This window comes from Nymphaea colorata, chromosome 2, assembly GCF_008831285.2.
Source record: "Nymphaea colorata isolate Beijing-Zhang1983 chromosome 2, ASM883128v2, whole genome shotgun sequence".
NCBI classification, from domain to species: Eukaryota; Viridiplantae; Streptophyta; class Magnoliopsida; order Nymphaeales; family Nymphaeaceae; genus Nymphaea; species Nymphaea colorata.
The window spans coordinates 1097689-1117129 of NC_045139.1; the positions used below are offsets into that span (position 1 = coordinate 1097689).

At 36.7% G+C, this 19441-nt stretch overlaps 2 protein-coding genes across 2 annotated transcripts; both read right to left on the bottom strand.

Annotated features, from left to right (window-relative positions):
* Positions 1-1455: 1455 nt before the first annotated feature.
* On the bottom strand, positions 1456-5797 carry LOC116249040 (cytochrome P450 72A397-like). Its single transcript, XM_050076407.1, has 5 exons — positions 5536-5797; positions 3849-4069; positions 3329-3573; positions 2638-3031; positions 1456-1881 (listed from the first exon to the last, which is right to left on the bottom strand). Exons 1-5 carry the CDS (start codon positions 5795-5797, stop codon positions 1456-1458), a joined length of 1548 nt encoding a protein of 515 aa, XP_049932364.1.
* A 3820-nt stretch (positions 5798-9617) lies between these two features.
* LOC116246695 (cytochrome P450 CYP72A219-like) lies at positions 9618-15631 on the bottom strand. The gene is made up of 5 exons (XM_031618517.2): positions 15256-15631; positions 13212-13432; positions 12622-12866; positions 11364-11757; positions 9618-10595 (listed from the first exon to the last, which is right to left on the bottom strand). Exons 1-5 carry the CDS (start codon positions 15548-15550, stop codon positions 10170-10172), a joined length of 1581 nt encoding a protein of 526 aa, XP_031474377.1. The 5' UTR covers positions 15551-15631; the 3' UTR covers positions 9618-10169.
* Between the last annotated feature and the right edge of the window lie 3810 nt (positions 15632-19441).

Consider the following 19441-nt stretch of genomic DNA (forward strand, 5'->3'; position numbering starts at 1 on the left):
ATCTACTCAAAGAAACCGGAAAACTTGGATGTCGCCCTGCAGATACACCTATGGTTTTCAACCACAAAGAAGATATCACAAAGAGAAATGACATCCCAGAAATTTCAAGATATCAACGATTGGTAGGGAAACTTATATATCTCACTGTTACAAGACCCGACATCACCTACGCAGTAAACCTTGTTAGTCAACATATGCATGATCCAACTGAGAAACATTGGAATATGGTTGAACGGATTCTCAAGTATTTGAAAAAGTCTCCCGGCCAAGGATTATTATATAAACGAAATGGTCATGTTAACATTAGAGCATATTCTGATGCAGATTGGGGAGGAAGCATAGATCGTAAATCCACTACCGGTTATTGTATTTACGTGGGTGAGAACCTTGTATCTTGGCGAAGTAAGAAACAACGAGTCACTTCTAGGTCCAGTGCAGAAGCAGAGTACAGGACGATGGCCACTACAGCTAGTGAAATCATTTGGATTTGCACTCTTTTATTTGAAATTGGCTTAGAATTCAATTCTCCCACGCCAATGCATTGCGACAATCAAGCTGCTATACACATCGCAGCAAATGCTGTGTTTCATGAAAGAACAAAACATATAGAAATTGACTGTCATTTCATACGAGAAAAAGTTCAAAATGGTGAAATCAGTACTCCCTTCACACCGAGCTCAAGACAACTTGCAGATGGATTAACCAAAGCAATATCAAGAAAAGAATTACATGATGCTATTAACAAGTGGGGCTGCCATGACTTGTACGCCCCACTTGAGGGGGAGTGATGAGAAAACCGTTGCAACATCACGCATGGATTTGGCAAGTTTTCCTTCCTTATTAACTCTGCTACTGTTGCCATTCATGCCTCATCTAGCCGTTAATGGGACGTTGAGAAATATTCCTTTATTGTAAATCTTTCCCCAACGTATATCTATTCCTTGTAAGTCTGGAAAATAATGTAATGGAAAAACCAGAGCGAGACTGCGTGATGTTTTTGCCGTGGATGTAGGATTTACAAATCCGAACCACGTAAATCCGTGTGTGCACTCTCCTTCCTCCTCTTTCTCTCAAATTCTAACAATGGGAAAGGCAGGAACCATTAAAATTCTACAACCTGGTTAGTTTGTCGATAGAGTCATAACAGTATCTTGCGTGCATTTAATTTTCCTTTTAGTTTATACCACCTTCCTCTTGTTGGTCCTTTAATTACTGACAGAAGAAACATTCAACAGCGTGTTTAATTTGTCTACTAGAAACTGCTGCCCTTTTGGAGAAAGGAAAGTGATGACATTTAATGATTACAATTCATCAGGCAAGAAGATCAACTAAGGACACAAACACTTGGGAAGGCCAAGCTTCCCTTATTCGACAACCAGGCGAGAACACACAAACGAAATCCTGATATCTTGGATACTCACAGCCGTGAGATGTTAGTATAAGCATGTCATGACACTAGATTTTATGCAAGATGAGATGGGCTCCATGTTGAGGTTGAAGAGTTAAAACAGGGGAAGGTGCATGACTGTAGGAAGGAGCGAGCTCAAACGAAAACTCCTGCAGAATCATCGCAAGCACCACCTTTGCTTCAACCATGCTAAAGTTCTGACCAATGCAGACCCTCGATCCCCAGCTGAATGGGAAGAAAACCACTTGATGTTTGGAGGCATTTGCGACACCCTCGGAGAATCTTTCTGGTTTAAACACTTTTGAGTCATCACCCCAAAGCTCAGGATCATGATGAATTAACTGAGTAAGTAATAACAGCTGCAATCCAGCAGGGATTTCAAAATTTCCCAGCTTCATCTTCTTGGAAGCTAGTCTTCCCAACATTCCTACTGGAGGATACAACCTCAGAACTTCACACAGAACCATGGTAACCTGCAAACGTTGTATCAAATAGGGAGACTAAATTGTCAGCAGAAGTTATTTTTCTTTGCAGAGTTCTTCAATGCACATAACTTGGACGTTTATCACGATGGTTCATCCAATGACAGGCCCTGTGGGCCTTTGCAAAGGTCTTTCTCAAGCAAAGGCCCATTAGTGAATAGTTAACTAAAGAATTTGTAGCATGATATTAAAAGTAGAATGAGTATTGTTTTACTAAAGGCTTCTTCTGTCACAATTCAGAAAGCGAACGGCCTTTTAGCAGCTGGTCAACAAGAGAAGCATTGAGATGGGTAAGGGGTTGAGTTCGAAGGTTCAGTACCCAGTCCAGCTCTCGGCTTCGAGCTGAGAGGTTTCTATCATATCCATTGCTCAACTATCGAGGGCCAAGGGAAAAAAAAAAGAGAGAAAATTTTGCTAGTTTAGTTATCAGAATACGCATATGGATTTAGACGGAAAAACAGTAAATGTCTATTCTCTCACTTCTATGTGAAACACTTTTGAAACTGACACTTTTAACTCATGAGTGCCAACCATTGTCCTTGGACAATACACCCAGATTTGGCCTTGTAGCTTGGAATGATCTCTGTAAGTTTTAAACTTGTCTCCATATTTAATTGATCTAAAGGATTTCCTCTACCCAATTAATGGTGCACTTTTGGGCTTCTGATAGAACTTATTGACGTTAAGTTGCCCATATGAGAAACATGCAGATGCAAAGAACGCAAGAATTAGTAGCACGGCACTCACCATTTTTAACTGGTTCAAGACGTCGAATGTCGGAATTTCGTTTCCGCATATTTGAAGGACCTCTTCTCTTGCGCGGACTTGCCATTCAGGATGCATAGCCAGCACAACCATGGTCCATGTCAATAAGACAGCAGTAGTCCCCTGTCCTGCAAAGTAGAACACCTTGCATTCTTCAACTACCTCATCCATTGATATCCCAACCTTCTTGAAGCTCTCTGGTTCGTTTGGATCATTGTCAATCATGTATGCTTCCAATAGCAGTGTCAACAGATCACCACTCCTGGCATCGTCAATTTCCATCTCCTTCATCCTCTGCCTTGTGATGTCTTGCAGGATGGTCGTCGCTTCTTGGTTGAGCTTCTCCGTTCTAAGGCTTTCCTCTGTTGGGAAGAATCTGCATAACTTGAAGTTCGGTATCATCATGGATGGACCAAGAAAGGATGATCTTAATCTACACGTAATAGCAAGAAATTATCATGTGCTTAGCTGATGACATCTTAATGCATCCTTACTTTTCCAGCTTTTATGAGAAAATACTGAAATCTCAATGACAGTAAGTTGTTCTGTACTTAGTGAACTGAACAAGGCACTTTCAAGGTTGATCTGCTCACAATACTTAATTTAAGGGACATCCCTCACCCGACGAATTCATAGGAAAAAAGAGAAAGATATAAGAAGGAAAGATTCTGACCCGAATCCAGGCAACTGCATTTTCCAAAGAGCTTGGAATCCCCTTTCAGCTTGCTCTTTCTGGATCTGGAACAGTCGCTTTCCCTTTTCTTCATCTTTCCCGAACAGCATCTTTGACATCACAAATTCAGTGAGTGTCTGCATCTCAGCAAACACATCCAATTCACAGGATCCGTTGACAGCAGTTAACTTGACCCATTTCTTTAAAACTTCACTACTGCTGAAAGAAAAAGCGGGCAGCATTCCCTACAGCATTCAATGACAAAGATCAACCAAACGACCACTTTCGATAACTAGCCGGCAAGTTTAACCTGCCAAACTCAGCAATCTTTTCATCAATGACATAATACTAATGGGGTGAAGGCTCTTCAGGTGAAGCTGGTCAGTGGGCTCATCCAAGAAGATGGGGAAGGAAAAAACTTGAGTTTGGATCCAATTTGATCAAGATTTGATTTACAACTAGGTCTTTTAGAAGGGAAACGGCATAGATAAGTGCATCAAAATTGAAGAGATAATCAGACCTTTATTTGTTCAAAATAAAATGCTGGGTTAAGAATCTTCCTGTGGACAGCCCACTTCTCGCCATCATAGCTGATGGTCCCTGTGACCAGTGGCCTTAAGGATGGAGGGGGTGGGGTCTTGAGGAAGTGGCCAGACTTGTTGGCAAGAATTTCTTTCGCCAGTTCCTGTGACGCCACAAGAACCACAGGTGTGCTCCCGTACCAAACCACAGTCACCTTGCCTGAAACATTCAAGGTTAATTTTAATTCCCATAATTATTAAAAAACCAACAAAAAGGAACAAAGAAAGGACAAAACTATACAATGGGGAGCACATCTAAATTTTAAGAATAGAATATTTTACATGAAAAATGAATTAAGACGTTATTATGTTTAATTAGTGTTTGCAAACATATTTGAATGTAATGTCCATATTTTGTTTAAAATAAATTTTCACAATAGTTCAATTGGTTTTATTTTTGTCCTTTGACCTATAAGCTTGTTATATATATATATATACTGAATGGTGATTCTAGCTTTTCACTTCACTCAGTTATGTAACTGGGGTGCTCTGATCAATATGATCGATCATTAAGAGAAAAATGAAAGGTGACAAACATTTTCATCATTTGATATCAGTTCATACATTTTTCTTTTAATTTTTCTCTTAAACATCCATATACTTCAAACGGATGATTCTAAGTAAATGGTTGGGCAACTCTAAATAACTAAATCATCAATGTAAAGGGAATTCCAATTTTATTGGATATATATGTTGTTTTGATGGCCAAAAATTAAAACTTTGTTGTTAAAAGTACTATAAATTGTTGTTTCACCATAAACTAATTCTCATACGACAACTGTTTGTAGCAATGAATTTAATTTCTATCCATTCAGCAATAGTCAGCATCTGCAAATATGAATTCTCTTGTATATATATATTGTGGATATCCATGTCGCATCGGACCGACCACACATGTGTACTCCCCGATTAAGAGTGGGTGAATGAGTACCAACAGGCTTTTGGATAATTGGCCCAATAACCTATACAATATAATATATAGTTATATTTATTATATTTTTATATTTTTTCATTATCAAATATTATATTTACAAGTTAATATTCATATTTAAAATCAGGTTATGGCTAGGCCTAGGCCCTGACTGTAGGCACATGCTCTACGCCGGCCTGATGCCCAGGGGCATTGGGGCCGAAGCTGGGCATGTAATGTCCAAAATACCACAATTAGTAAAAATAAGAATCTTTTTATAAAAACAAAAAATAAACTCTAGAAAGAATATTTTTTCTGAAAAAATCTCCAAGACGGCCTAACATTTGCCTTCTTTTTTTTTGAGTAAATATTTGTTAAACAGGGCAGTGCATGCGTACGTGGCGTGAGGTTCGTGTATATATATATATAATGACTGAGTTTTGACCATTGTATCTAACATGACACAAGAAAGAAGATGTGATAGACATTTTTTATCAACTATTATTAGTTTACATCTTTTTTTCATTTTTATTAACTATAAGTCATCATTCACTCATTTCACTCATTTCATAAGTATACATTCTATGAATGACCTTCATTAGGTAGTCGAGTGGTTCTAAATACCAAAGTCGATATATATATATATATATTGTGAGAGAGTAAACTGTATATAACCTAGCATCAAATTATAGTGAGAGAGAATGAGAGAGAGTCACCATATTCCTTGGCAACCTGGTAAAAGTAAGCAAGGACCCGTGGAGCTATTTTGTGAGACAAGGTCATGGGTTGGGACGATGCCTCGTAAAACCCGCTCATGGTCTCCCTGGTGTTGCCAAAGAAGAGCTGGTAGGATGGGCCATGGATTCCCTGCTTCCTCAGCCACCTTTGAATCCTCAATGGCTTCCACCACACCGTGCACAGCACCTTCCACACTGCCCATGCAAGAAGCAAACCAGGCAATACCACCAGCAGTGCCATTCTCTGGGCAATAAGAATAAGAAATGCTCGATTCTCTACCAGTCGAGCAGAGGATGTAAACTGTTGTAAAGTGCAGTCGAGCATACGTCTATTTATAACCAAAATGCTACACTGCCATCGTTGATGACCAGTCAGCTTATTCTTTCTAAAAACGTTTGTCTTATTAATAGACTTTCGAAATTGAGTTGATAATTACTTCTTCTTTTGTCACTGAAACACATCGATAAAATGTCGTCTTCTGAAATTGTTATCCAAACATAATTTAACTTTCCAATTCCATCTTGAAGGAAAAGTTTTACTACCCTAATCGAGTATCTTAGTACTTTCCCAGCACAATTGTATATGTATCGAGAGAATGGCTTTTAACTCGAATCAGTTCTGAACCACGCTTAGATATTAGCAAATATATGATAAAAATAGTTATTTAGAAATAAAATGTCTTAGATTTTCTTCCAAAAGTATTTTTGAAATGATGTGAGGCATGCGCTCTTGATTTGGCTGCCATTAATTCAATCAACTAGCTACTAATTCTATTTGAAGTGACCGACTCGAGCTATTTTGATAGCACATGATGCAATATATATACAGCTACCTGACCATCGTATGCCGAACTTAATAGCAATTGTTTGAACCATTGATTTTAAGGAGATTAAAAGGTGAAGACTGAGTTGGGAAAAAAAATGAAATCTAGTTGTATTTCAATGAACTAAGATACCTCTCAAAAGAAGAAACAAATGAGTTTTTTTAATCAAGTTCTTTTGTTTATAAAGGAAAAAAAGGTAATGAGCATTTTTATCATTTAATATTAGTTCACGCATGTATTCTGTCAAATCATTAATCACAATGGATCTAGATAGGCAGAGTTATTATTCACTCATGCAGGAATATAATATAGCTTCTGTCTAAGTAAGGATGTTAGTCCACAAGAAAAGTCAAAGTAGTATAGAATTGGTTGTTGGGCAATCAATATCATTAAGCAATTTTGGCTCACGACATTTTGGAGCTATTTGGAATTCTTTACAGCTGATATTTTGCTGACCATAACGGAGTACTGGAATTCTCAGGCCATATTTTAGGAATTCTCAGGCGATATACCACAACCGGTCAGGGTGTAATGGGCACATGCCCTATTCTGTTATTCGGACAGCATTTAGAGATATTAGTATTAGGTTGAGAGATATTTCAAGAGATGTAATGTTGCATCTTCCCTTCTCTCTCTCTCTCTCTCTCTCTCTCTCATATATATATATCAGACAGCTACCTTTGTGGTTGGGCGGTTATCTTCTCTTTTGTGTTACTATAAACCATTGCCATAAGTGTATTTGCGATGACCAATTGCTTGACCACGGTTTTTAGTGCCAAAGTGCACCTCATGCAACTGTTTTTAGTGATACACAATTTAAAAGAAAAAATCATTCAGCCATAGAGGAAGCAGATTGATTTCAATGTATTTATTTATATATATATGACACTGATAGATGTCAAGAATTTAGATTGGTGTCTTTTGGATTAGAAGTTAAGAAAAAAAAGAACAAGGAGAAAAAGATGATGAGAAGTTTCATACTTTTTTCTTCTTGTGTCATTATCTTTGACGCAGGATTCCAAAATAGTGCTCCAGATTCGATTAAGCTGTCCACGAAAGAAGTTTTCGCAGCCTCAAATTAAATGAAAAGAGTACCCCACATAAAAATAAATAAAATGAACTAACTAGTGACATAACCTAGCATTTTTTCAGACAACATAAATGGATCCATGTGTTCTCTGCATAGCTTGGACAGATGATCTTAAAAGCGTATGGAAGAGTCGGCACGCGTGGATGCCATTCACGATAAGTTGGAGGTAGCGTAACAAGACTGTAGATGTCTTCAACAACGTCGAAAAGTCATCGTTCGCACATAGACTGTTATCAAGGGAGAATAAGATGATATTGAAAAGCATTTCTGAAAGTCCCCATTATAGATATAGAGAACGTAACAACATGACAAATTTGACTTGAGACAACAGACTTTCTTTATGGCATGCAGAAAAGTCCGCATTCATGTCATTCATGACCAGTGGACCCATAAGGCAGGCAGAACAAAATAAATTTAATTACGAACATGATTTGAAGTATAATTTTTTCAAACTTTTAATATAGATTAAACTAAAGGTTTTAAAATTTACATCAAAAATTTTGAATTTCTAAAAATGTGAAGGGCAGGAGAGTGCATGGCCCTGCCGCCCCCTACCTCCGCTGAACTAGCCTTGCCAATTTAACCCTCCTTTCTCTTTCTATCTCTCCGTTGTCAAATGACTAGGTGGCATGTATGGCAGTACAGTATCCCCATTTAATTCCCTATAACACTGTTATCCTAGTACCATGAAGATATTCTAGTATTGGGTTAATTGGTACTTAGTATGGTTTAGAGGATCTCTCTCTCTCTTTCTCTGTGTGTATTCTTGTATCTAGGGGACTTATTGTCCCCACATTTTGTTATGCATTCCATTCCTTGGGCGCTCTCTTTCTTTTTTTCTCTCTCTCTCTCTCTCTACATATATATATATATATATATACCTTGTTAATTTATCGATATGACATCCAGTTCACTGATCTGTTGGAAGTCCAAATTAACGTTCAAGACTTCATGACACGCCTCACATAACAGTGTTTAGTTAAAAATATCAACTTTCGTTAAGAAAATAGATTGAGAAAATCAATTTTCACTGCAAAAAATACGACCATTACCCATGGCCGAAAAACATCTGTAAAGATGTGACAGGCGTCGATAAAATTTTTGCCTTCTTTTGCTCAAGCATCGGTAAAAACTTTATCGGTGAAGAACTTTTATTGACATTTTCTGTTTATGCATCGACATAGATCATGTTCATCGTCGAGTATTGAACGTCGATGAGAAAATTATTGTTGACATTCTGAAGAAGTCGTTAATACTATTAACGACGAATTCTGAAGAAGTCATTAATACTATTAACGATGATCAGCATCGTCGAACATTGTTGAGGATTGTTACCAACGTACAAGTGGACGTCGGCCACAGTATTATCAACGGGTGACTAAACGTCAGTGAGGATATATTCTCGTTTTCATGGGAATGAGTTTTCAGTCTAGTTCAGCATTAAAACAGAAAAAGGAGAATCCATTGGGACATTTCACTTGGGGTGTCCTTTGAATTTATTGCTATCAGCAAGTCCAATCCTGTCTTTTTCTTACTTAAATCAGGTAGGTCCTTGAGGTTTATAAATTTTTTATTTGAATCGTTTCTTTTTTTCAATATACCTTCAAGATGGTAGAAAAAAGTGAATTCATTGACACTTGACAGAGTTGCAATACATTTCCTCAAGTGCGTAACTATAATTAACGGAGCGTATTGCAAATCCATCTCTCCTTTAGGCAACAAAAGTTTGAACTAGTACTGAATCACATGCAGGCAAGGAATGTGTCGAGAGAAAAAAAAAAAAAGAGTTAGAGAAGACTGACTTTAGCGTGGCTGGAATAAATCCTAGTCCATGGAAGACTCATCTATCGACCTTGAAATTCATAGATTTACAGTCCCTCATACTTGTAAGGGATGTCTACAAGGTCATTGCTCCTTGATTTTAGGAGCCGTTTAGAATGGTTTTGATTTTCTTCATTATTGTTGCCTTGTCAAGATCAATGACAGCTCCACTCATATTTGTGACAGATCTATACATATCAGCAGTAACTTCCTTGATCTTAGCTGAATTGTCGCCTAAAAGGTTCTGATTCTTATCTCCAACGGACGGATGCAACATTTCTCTGTAAGTCAATAATAACTTTGGCAAAGAGGAATTGTTCAATTAATTGAACAATAATATCTTAATCATAAGTGTCATTATAAATTGAACACATAATCCTTCCAATAAATAAATTGAAAAGAGCCGATAACGTTGGTGCCTACATTCTTGAACAATCAATGGAATGAGCAAAATGGTGGAACATATATCTGTCATTACTGCCAGGTGAAAAATCACTCCAGAAATGAAGTAATCTGGAAAAAGTAGCTACCATGTCCAAGGAGAAGATAGGTACCAATAAATTGTACAAGCTGGTTCTCTGATCTATAGAGCCCTAAGAGTTTCTTGCATGCATTTATTTTCCTTTTACTTTCTATCACCTTCCTTTTGTAAGACCTTGAATTACTAACAGAAGGTACATTCAATTGCGTGTTTAGTTTTTCTACCAGAAACTACCTCCTCTCTTGTAGAAAAGAAAGTGATGACATTGCCCACCAAATTAAATTTTACAATTCATCAGAGTACAAGGTCAACTAAGGGCACAAACACTTGGTTGGTGAAGCTCTCCTTATTCGACAACCAGGCGAGAGCACACAAACGAAGCCCTGACATCATGACACTAGATTTTATGCAAGATGAGATGGGCTCCATGTTGAGGTTGAAGAGTTAAAACAGGGGAAGGTGCATGACTATAGCAAGGAGAGAGCTCAAAAGAAAACTGTTGCAGAATCATGGCTAGCACCAACTTTGCTTCAACCATGGTAAAGTTCTGACCAATGCAGACTCTCGGTCCCCAGCTGAATGGGAAGAATCCCAGTTGATGTTTGGAGGCATTCGCGGCACCCTCGGCGAATCTTTCTGGTTTAAACTCTTTTGAGTCATCACCCCAAAGCTCAGGATCATGTTGAATTAACAGCGTAGGTAATAGCAGTTGCACTCCAGCAGGGATCTCAAAATTTCCCACCTTCATTGTCTTGGATGCATGTCTTGCCAGCATTACTACTGGAGGATACAACCTCAGAACTTCACACAGAACCATGGTAACCTGCAAATATTTTATAAAATAAGGAGACTAAATTGTCAGCCGAAATTATTTTTCTTTGCAGATTCTTCAATGCACATAACTTGGATGTTTACCCTGCTGGTCCATGTGAGTGACAGTCTTTATGGGCCTTGCAAGGGTCTTTCTCATGGACAGGCCCATTAGTGAAAAGCTCACTGAAGAATTTATAGCATGATAGTAAAAGTGGGGGGACACATGTCTCAATAGAGGTTTCTTTATGTCACAATTCTGGAAGTGAAGTGAACAGTGAAAACAGCAATCACATGGGTAAGGGGTTAGCTTGGAACATAGAAGTTGGAGGAGTTTGAAAGATTCGGTACCCAGTGCACTTCTCTGCTTCGAGCTGATAGGTCTCTGTCATAACCCATGCATGACTACCAAAAGACAAGAGCAAAAATAGGGATAAAACAAATTTTGATAGTTTTAGTTATCTTGATATACTAGATTAAACATTAATTGTGTATTCTCTAATTCATTTATATGTGAAATTCTTTTGAAACAGACAGCTTTCTTTTAACTCTTGACTACCACCCCCTGCTCTTGGAGAAGCAACCAGATTTGGCCACGAAGGAAGGAATGATCTTTGTACGTTTTGAACTTGTCTTCTTATATAATTGGTCTTGAACATGTCCTCTACCAAAGCAGTGGAGCCCTTTGGAGCTTATGATAGAACTTGGTACCATTAACAAGTACTCCATACCAGAAGAATGCAGATGAAAGGAACACAAGAATCAGAAGCAAGGCACTCACAATTTTTAATTGGTTCAAGTGGTCGAATGTCGGAATTTCGTTTCCGCATGTTCGAAGAACCTCATCTCTTGCACGCGTTTGCCATTCTGGATGCATAGACAGCACAACCATGGTCCATGTCAATAGGACTGCAGTAGTCCCCTGCCCTGCAAAGTAGAACAGTTTGCATTCTTCTACTACATCATCCCTTGATATCCCAATCTTCTTGAAGCTCCCTGGTTCTTCTGGATCATTGTCAATCATGTACGCCTCCAGCAGCATTGCCAACAAGTCACCATTCCTTGCATCTTCCGTCTTCATCTCCTTGATCCTCTTCCTTATCATGTCTTGCAGAATTCTTGTCAATTCATCGTTTAGCTTCTTCGCTCTAATGTTTTCCTTTGTTGGAACGAATCTGCATAAATTTGACATTGGTATCATCATGGATGGCAAGAAGTAACTTAATCTGCATACAATAGCCAGAGATATTCATGTGGCACCTGATGACAACACAATGCATCCTTACTTTTTCAGCTTTGACTATGATGTGAAACTACTGAAAATCTCAATAGCACAAAGACTCAAAATTGTTGTGGACTCTGTATCATGCCATAAATGTTTGTTCAGCATGGTGAAAAGCGCTGTTTCAATAAATTTGGCAATTTGCAGTCTGTGACGTTTCAATTCAAGATAAGTATTCCATCGCAGTCTCATTCAATGATTGGCCTTGGAATGGGCCTAATGAACAACCCAGGGCATATTCTCGGTTGATCTGTTCATTACAATGAATTTAAGTCCAGTCGGAGTCATTTAATAATGATTATATGTAGCTCCATTGGGCTCATCTCAAGGATTGTGTTGTTCATATGATAACCTAAGCTTAAACTCAATCCAAGCTCGAGTTTAAGGTGCAGAGATCATGTAAATACAAGTTATTCCCGAAATCTTAGGTTGAAAATTGCTCACATATTTATAAATGTTGGAAAAAGTTAAAAATAATTAAGAAATACATTTACTTAACAAATCAAAGCATGTCCAAGTAAGCAATATAGGACAAAAGCATATTAACGTTGGGCCCCAAACACACAATGAACATATACATGCGGAATGAATTTGGATATCAAAAGGCAAACCTATGGCTGGAGATGGGACACGAGCCAAGAAAATTAGCTTCCATTAATGCATGAACATTTGTTGTCGTCCGGGAGTGTGACTTTGCTCTAAGCAATTGAATGTAAAGGAAAGGAAAAAAGAAAGAAGAAGAAGAAGAGGTTGTGACCTGAATCCAGGCAACTGAATTTTCCAAAGAGCCTTGAAAGCCATTTCAGCTTGCTCTTTTTGGATCTCGAAGAGCCGCTTTCCCTCTAAATGATTCCTTCCAAACACCAGCTTTGAGATCACATTCTCAGTGAGTGTCTGTAGCTCAGCGAACACATCCAATTCACAGGATCCACTGGCAGCAACTGACTTGTCCCATTTGTTCAGAAGTTCACTACAGCTGAAAGAAAAAGTTGGCAGCAATCCCTGCTACACCCAATGACAAATAATCAACCACACTCTATTTCTCATAATTTGTCATATATATATATATATATATATATATATATATATATATATATATATATATATATATATATATATATATATATATATATATATATATATATATATATATATATATATATATATATATATATATATATAAGTCTGCCCTTCTTAATTTTCTTCCTTTTTTCCCTCATCTTCTAAGCATGAAACACTGTCCCAGTCTCCCAGACCCTTGCTGGTTGTGTAATCTCAAATTTATCACTAGTTTATTAGAAGGAAAAATGCATAAATATGAACACAAGATCGAAGAAATGATGAAACCTTCAGTTGTTCAAGATGAAACGCTGGGTTAAGGATCTTCCTGTGGGCAGCCCAATTTTCGCCTTCACGAATGATAATCCCGGTGACAATCGACCTCATGGATGGTGGGGGTGGTGCCTTGACAAACTCGCCAGACCTATTTGTGAGAACCTCTTTCACAAGGTCCGGAGACGAGACAATAACCACAGGTATGTTTCCATACCAAACCACGCACATCTTGCCTGAAAAAATTCAGGTTTTTCCCAGAGTTGTTACAAAGAACAAAGGGAGGCCAAATTGCTTAACTAAGTTAGAGAATTAGCACTTCTGTTGTCAATCGGGTTCATACAGATCATATATATTTGATGCAACTTATGAGATGCATGGAAAACAGAAAGCTGCATAACCAAAAGTAATGTTGATATTGGAAGTGGCAATTTTAAATTCTTTCAAGAATATGATTCCATACATACACAGAGTGCATTCTGAATGAGTAAGGGGCCAGTAACCTGCCGCTCAGAAAAGAGTGTTGGGCAGTTTGGATGCCTAGTGCAAGCCCACTGTACGTGAACTAGCATAGCGCTTCCATATCATCATTCTTGGCACATGAGCCAGTGCCAACAAAATCAAACTAGAGCATCATTCTTGGCACATGAGCCAGTGCCAACAAAATCAAACTACAGACATGCTGCTTAACACACCTTTAGCCTGATAGCATAGAATACATACAATATGACAAGAAAATTCAAAATTCAACAAGCAAATTATAAGTTCAAAGAGATTGCATAGTGCATATATATATATATATATATATATATATATATATATATATATATATATATATATATATATATATATATATATAAGAGAGAGAGAGAGAGAGAGGGCGAATTCAATGACGCCGTGTGCTGAACGGTTAAATTTTAAAAGTTTGCTAAAAACTAGTCATTAAATCGGCATCAGTCATGGTTCTTGATACAGCGATTGTCTAGGGAGCTTTAACAATTTATTGTCCTTTTACCAATTTTTCTTTCTTTTTTTTCGTTTTATATATATATATATATATATATATATATATATATATATATATATATAAATGATTGGTAGGTACCAGACCAGACCACTTGGGTAAGGAATAAAAACCAGACCTCTTAAATTCATGTTAAATAAGTGTTTTAAATAAAATATGAATCTTGTAATGTGTTTAAACACTAATTTATTATAAATCATTGCAATAATTCTAGTCATTTTTGTAAAAAAAAACTTGATCTTTATACTACCAAAAATTTAAGAACCGTTCATTTTTTTACTATTAAAAGAATATCATTTAAGTAAGAAAACAACTAACTTAATATATGTTTCTCATTAAATCACTCTTGAGTCAACGTTAGATTTCAAAAAAAAATATTTTAATAATTAATTTCGAAAGTTGTCTATTACCCAAATGATTTGGTTTTTATCAATTTTCTTGTGTGTGTGTATATACATATTCACACACGAAGTATATCGAGAGTTAACTGCCGGACATAAGGGAACGAAAGTAATCTCTCAAAAAAGAAAACATATATTAAATAGTATTTGAGTTGTTTAACTAGTAGAACGGTAGCTACTCGATGGAAAACCTTATCGAAATTAACCATAAAAAAATCAAAACGACACGAAAACTCATCCCAATGACAACAAAATAAGAAAAAAAAAGTTTTTGTAAAGTCTTCAAAAAAATATCATCAATACATATATATATATATATATGAAGATAGGAATTTTTTATGAGAAGCTGACTTATCACTTCAAAATTTTGATAAAAACTGAAATGTTATTTTTCAAAATTTTTATATAAGATAAATAAAACTTTTTAAAACTTATATATAATTTTTTTAATGAGAACCAGAGCCTCTCGGCCTCACCATTGGCATCAGCATATAATATATACGTATATATAGAGTGAGAGAGAAAAAAAGAGAGGGAAAGAGAAATTGATTGAAAATTAAAAGAAAAGAGAATCACTATATTTCTTGACAACATGATTATATATATAGAGAGATAGAGAGAGAGAGAGAGTCACCATATTTCTTGACAACGTGATCAAAGAATGGAAGGACTCGTGGGGCTATATCGTGGCACAAGCTCATGGGTTTGGACCAAGCCTCGAAGAACATGCTCATGGTCTCTCTAGCATTGCCGAAGAAGAGCTGGAAGGATGGGCCATGGATTCCCTGTTTGTTCAACCAGCTTTGAATCCTCCATGGCTTCCACCACACCTCATACAGCACCTTCCACACTGCCCATGCAAGAAGGAAACCAGGCAATACACGCACCACCAACGTCCTTACACTCATCATGCTCCCCACCATCTCCATTACAGCACTTCTCTACCGTAGCCAGAAGAAGAAAAGAAGGAAGCTTTCTTCTTCGACCTTCTGCAATTCGATGTTCTGCATATTCTTGCTGCATTTATAGCCGAAATGCCACACTGCATGGCTGCATGCCATTTGTTGAGTGAGAACCCTCATGCATTTATTATTGTTTTCCATGACATTATTATGCATTTATTAGTTTTTTTTTCAAAAGCAATGCCACCGTACGCGATTACAATTAAGTTTTTGCCGTCCAAGTTGGACCCCGGCCACCCAATCAAATTTGTCACAATCTTGGACTCTTTTTTTTAGTGGCAAGATGGAGCCAAAAAGTATTTTTTGGTAACATTTGATTCCATGACACCTTAAAAATACCTTAGATTTGTAAAAATTTGAAGTTTTATTTTAGTTTTTTAATCCTAATTTATGTCAAACCAGTTTCTTCACTAACCCAGTTTCGGCATTCGGCATCATCCAAACACTGTTTAAACTTAAACAATGTTTCGGAGGCAAAATGTCGTTTATGATTGCCATCCAAACACATGTTCTCAAAATTATACCACAAGAGATGCACCAGGTGGCGTAGCCACTGGTGTGGGCAACTGTTCACACTGCTCTTTAAAATTCATTTATTTTCACATAGAGAAATTTAACATTTATTATATATATATATATATATATATATATATATATATATATATATATATATATATATATATATATATATATATATATATATATATATAAAAGTGTCCTTTCAGATATAAATGTTTCTAAACCGATGTCCCTCCAACTAATTTTTCTGACTCCACCACTGAATGCACTTCAGTTATTCCACTCTTAAGAGTTTTTTACTCCAATTTCTTCTTTTATCTTCTAGAAGTAGAGATTGAATGCGTGATGGCCTGCCATTTGAGTCAGCGGTTGGGCATGCCCCAGCCTGTCACGACATCTTTTGGTAGGTCCGCCTTTGTTGGATGATTTTGCCCCTTCCTCTGCTATAGCGAACTTGGTTTGGATGAATAGTTAAAATGAGAAAATTGGAATTTTGTGTTTGAAGACATTCACATAGTATAGTTGGATGGCTTAAGTATCATACTTACTAGACACATTCACTATACTAGACACATTCACTATGATTTTCATGGGTGTTACTTTTATAAACTACAAACAATGACATGTGAGAGGTTAAGAGTACAACATTGGTTGTTCTATAATCGACATCAATAAATACTTATAAATACACCTACATTACATTTGTAGATAAAAAACAAAAAGCTTATAATACGTGTGTGTAGGGGTCACACATATGGAATGTTTGCAAGGGAGATGATTTTTTTTTTTTAGTCATTAACTTATGTATGGCTTTTGTATCTTTTCTTTTTTCGCATTATAAAATGTGGGTAGGGGTCACATACATTTGGATGAGTTTATTAGGGCATGTTTCATTGAATCATAACGATTTAAGAAGTGGCAAATAAGTCATAGACTTTCTTCAAGGTCTAACTTGTTTTGGCCAGTCTCATCAGAATCAACAGTGTCACTGTGCCAAGTTTTCTTATACTTTTATAAGGTACATGTTTTTTTGAATATTTGTGGCCAATTCTGGGCTGATTTTTGTAGCACTGGTTCTATGTTTGAAAGCGAGCAACATCAACGGTATTTTTGTTAATATAACATGTAAGCAACTCGGAATTCAGACATCAAATTACTTGAAACAGGATTATCAGCTTAAGGGTTCCGCAGATCCTGTTCACAAACTAGCTACTTGGTGGCTGTCAGATTGCTCTGAGGTGCATTTTTCTTTACTGTAAATGTCCATTTTTTGTCAACTGAGTTGCCGGGCCTCGCCTTATGATCATTAAATTGAATGTCTCAAGAGTCCAATTGGCCAATTGGCCAATTGGCATTAAAATGTATGTAGTGCTGTCATTAAAACCAAGGACTGTAAAACATTTAGGTTATCTCCACCAAACAGTTAGGCATTAAAATGTATATAGTGCTCTCATTTCACCATCATGTGGAGTAACATGGAGTGGGCACAAGCTAGTAGGTGCCACCGCTGGCCCAATAAAGCTCAATGAATGTGAAGGAGAAGCTCTGACTTATTTGTTTGTGGATCCATGTGGGAGAATGTTCCCCACATACTTAGGACTCCTGCTTAGAGTCAGTTCGGGTAGCTTCGATGGTAGTTGTGAACCTGTGGTGGGAAGGTTTAAAGACCCGAAGGTCTCTCTTCTTCTTGCTTTCCGAGCCCTAAACTATGTCAAATTCATGGTACAATACAATATACCCCGTCAACTAGAGTGTCACAATCTCATTTTTATAATCCAACATGTCGCATTTATAAGAATCGACTATTTAACCAGCTATACTACGCCCCTTGAGGTTATGATAGTTGTGATCTTAAAGTGACACGGAAGTCTCACATGTATAACTAAGTTTTACACCAGTGAACAAAAACTACAATTTGCTCATCAACCATAGGTTGTTGTTTGGCTTAATATTATTGAAACGTATGTGTACTAGTTTTCCTAACTATATCCAACAATATAATACATGATTAGTTGTGTCTACATCACTTAGTTTTCCTCTTAATATTTAAGCAAAAAAAAATTACAAACAATCACCGAACTTCTCCGCTATTATGGAAAATGACAGCTCAGACTTTTCATGACCAACAAATAGACACTGAAAGTTTCGCACAGTTCTCAAGTCACCGCATCCAAATAAAAATTGTAAAACTGGAGGAATAATTTACAAAATTACATTTCTAAATGCCAAAAAAGGTTTTCAAATTAAAAAAAAAAAAAAACTTCATTATCCAGTGAGATCAGAAAGGGAGCCAAGGGCTGGCAAAAGCCTTGGCCCCACCTTTTTTTTTTTTTAAGTTCTACATGTAAATTAAAAAAAATCATTTATCCTACATAAAAGTTTTGAAAAGTTATATTTTAGCCCTAGTCAAGAAACTATATTTTGGCCCTCCTCATAAAAAATTCCTTTTTTCACCCCTAAGTAAGGTAACCTTTGATCCTGCTATAGATTGTGTCTCCTCATGAAAAATTCCTTGCTTCACCCTTAAGTAAGGTCACCTTCGATCCTGCTACAGATTGTGTCTCCTTATGAAAAATTCCTCGCTTCACCCTTAAGTAAGGTCACCTTCGATCGATCCTGCTACAGGCTGTGTAATGATGAGGGTGACACCCACACAAGGATACATTTAAGGTGTGTTTGATAAAGGACTGTTCTAGAATTTTAGAATTAAACAAAGGATTTTGATTCTAGAATCGTAAGCTCATTTCTTAATCAAAATTCTAGGGTTGTGATTCTACTGAATTATGATTCCGGAATTTTTAGATTTTTTCCATTTTTTTTTGTAGGCACATGTCATGATGATTTAATTTCATCAATTGTAAAATTTTAATCCATGTTTTACTTAACACATCATTTTCATTTCTAGAATCAAAATTCCTTACTATTAAACTGGAATTTTAATTTCAGAATCAAACTTCAAGGCCATCAAACGCCCTCTTAGCTGCATGGATGGACCGATAGATGTCAGACTCTTCATTTTGAATAGCGACAAGAAAGGTTAATGTTGCCAAAAATGTTAAAGCCATAAAAAAGCACTGAGAGAACTAATTATGATGGAAAGCAAAAGCCTCGTGGCTTCATTAAGCATCTTAAGTTCTTGTTGCAGAAAGCATATCTAAAATCCCAAAAAGGTTTTGTAGTTCAGTTAGTTAAAGTTCAGCTTCTACATTGCTTGCCGACAAAAATAAGAAGAAATAAAACAGATAAATTAAGATAATTTTTGTTGAAAAGCCAAATGATGACAGAAACTAACAAATAATTAACAAGTCACTCACATGTTCCTATATATATATATATGTG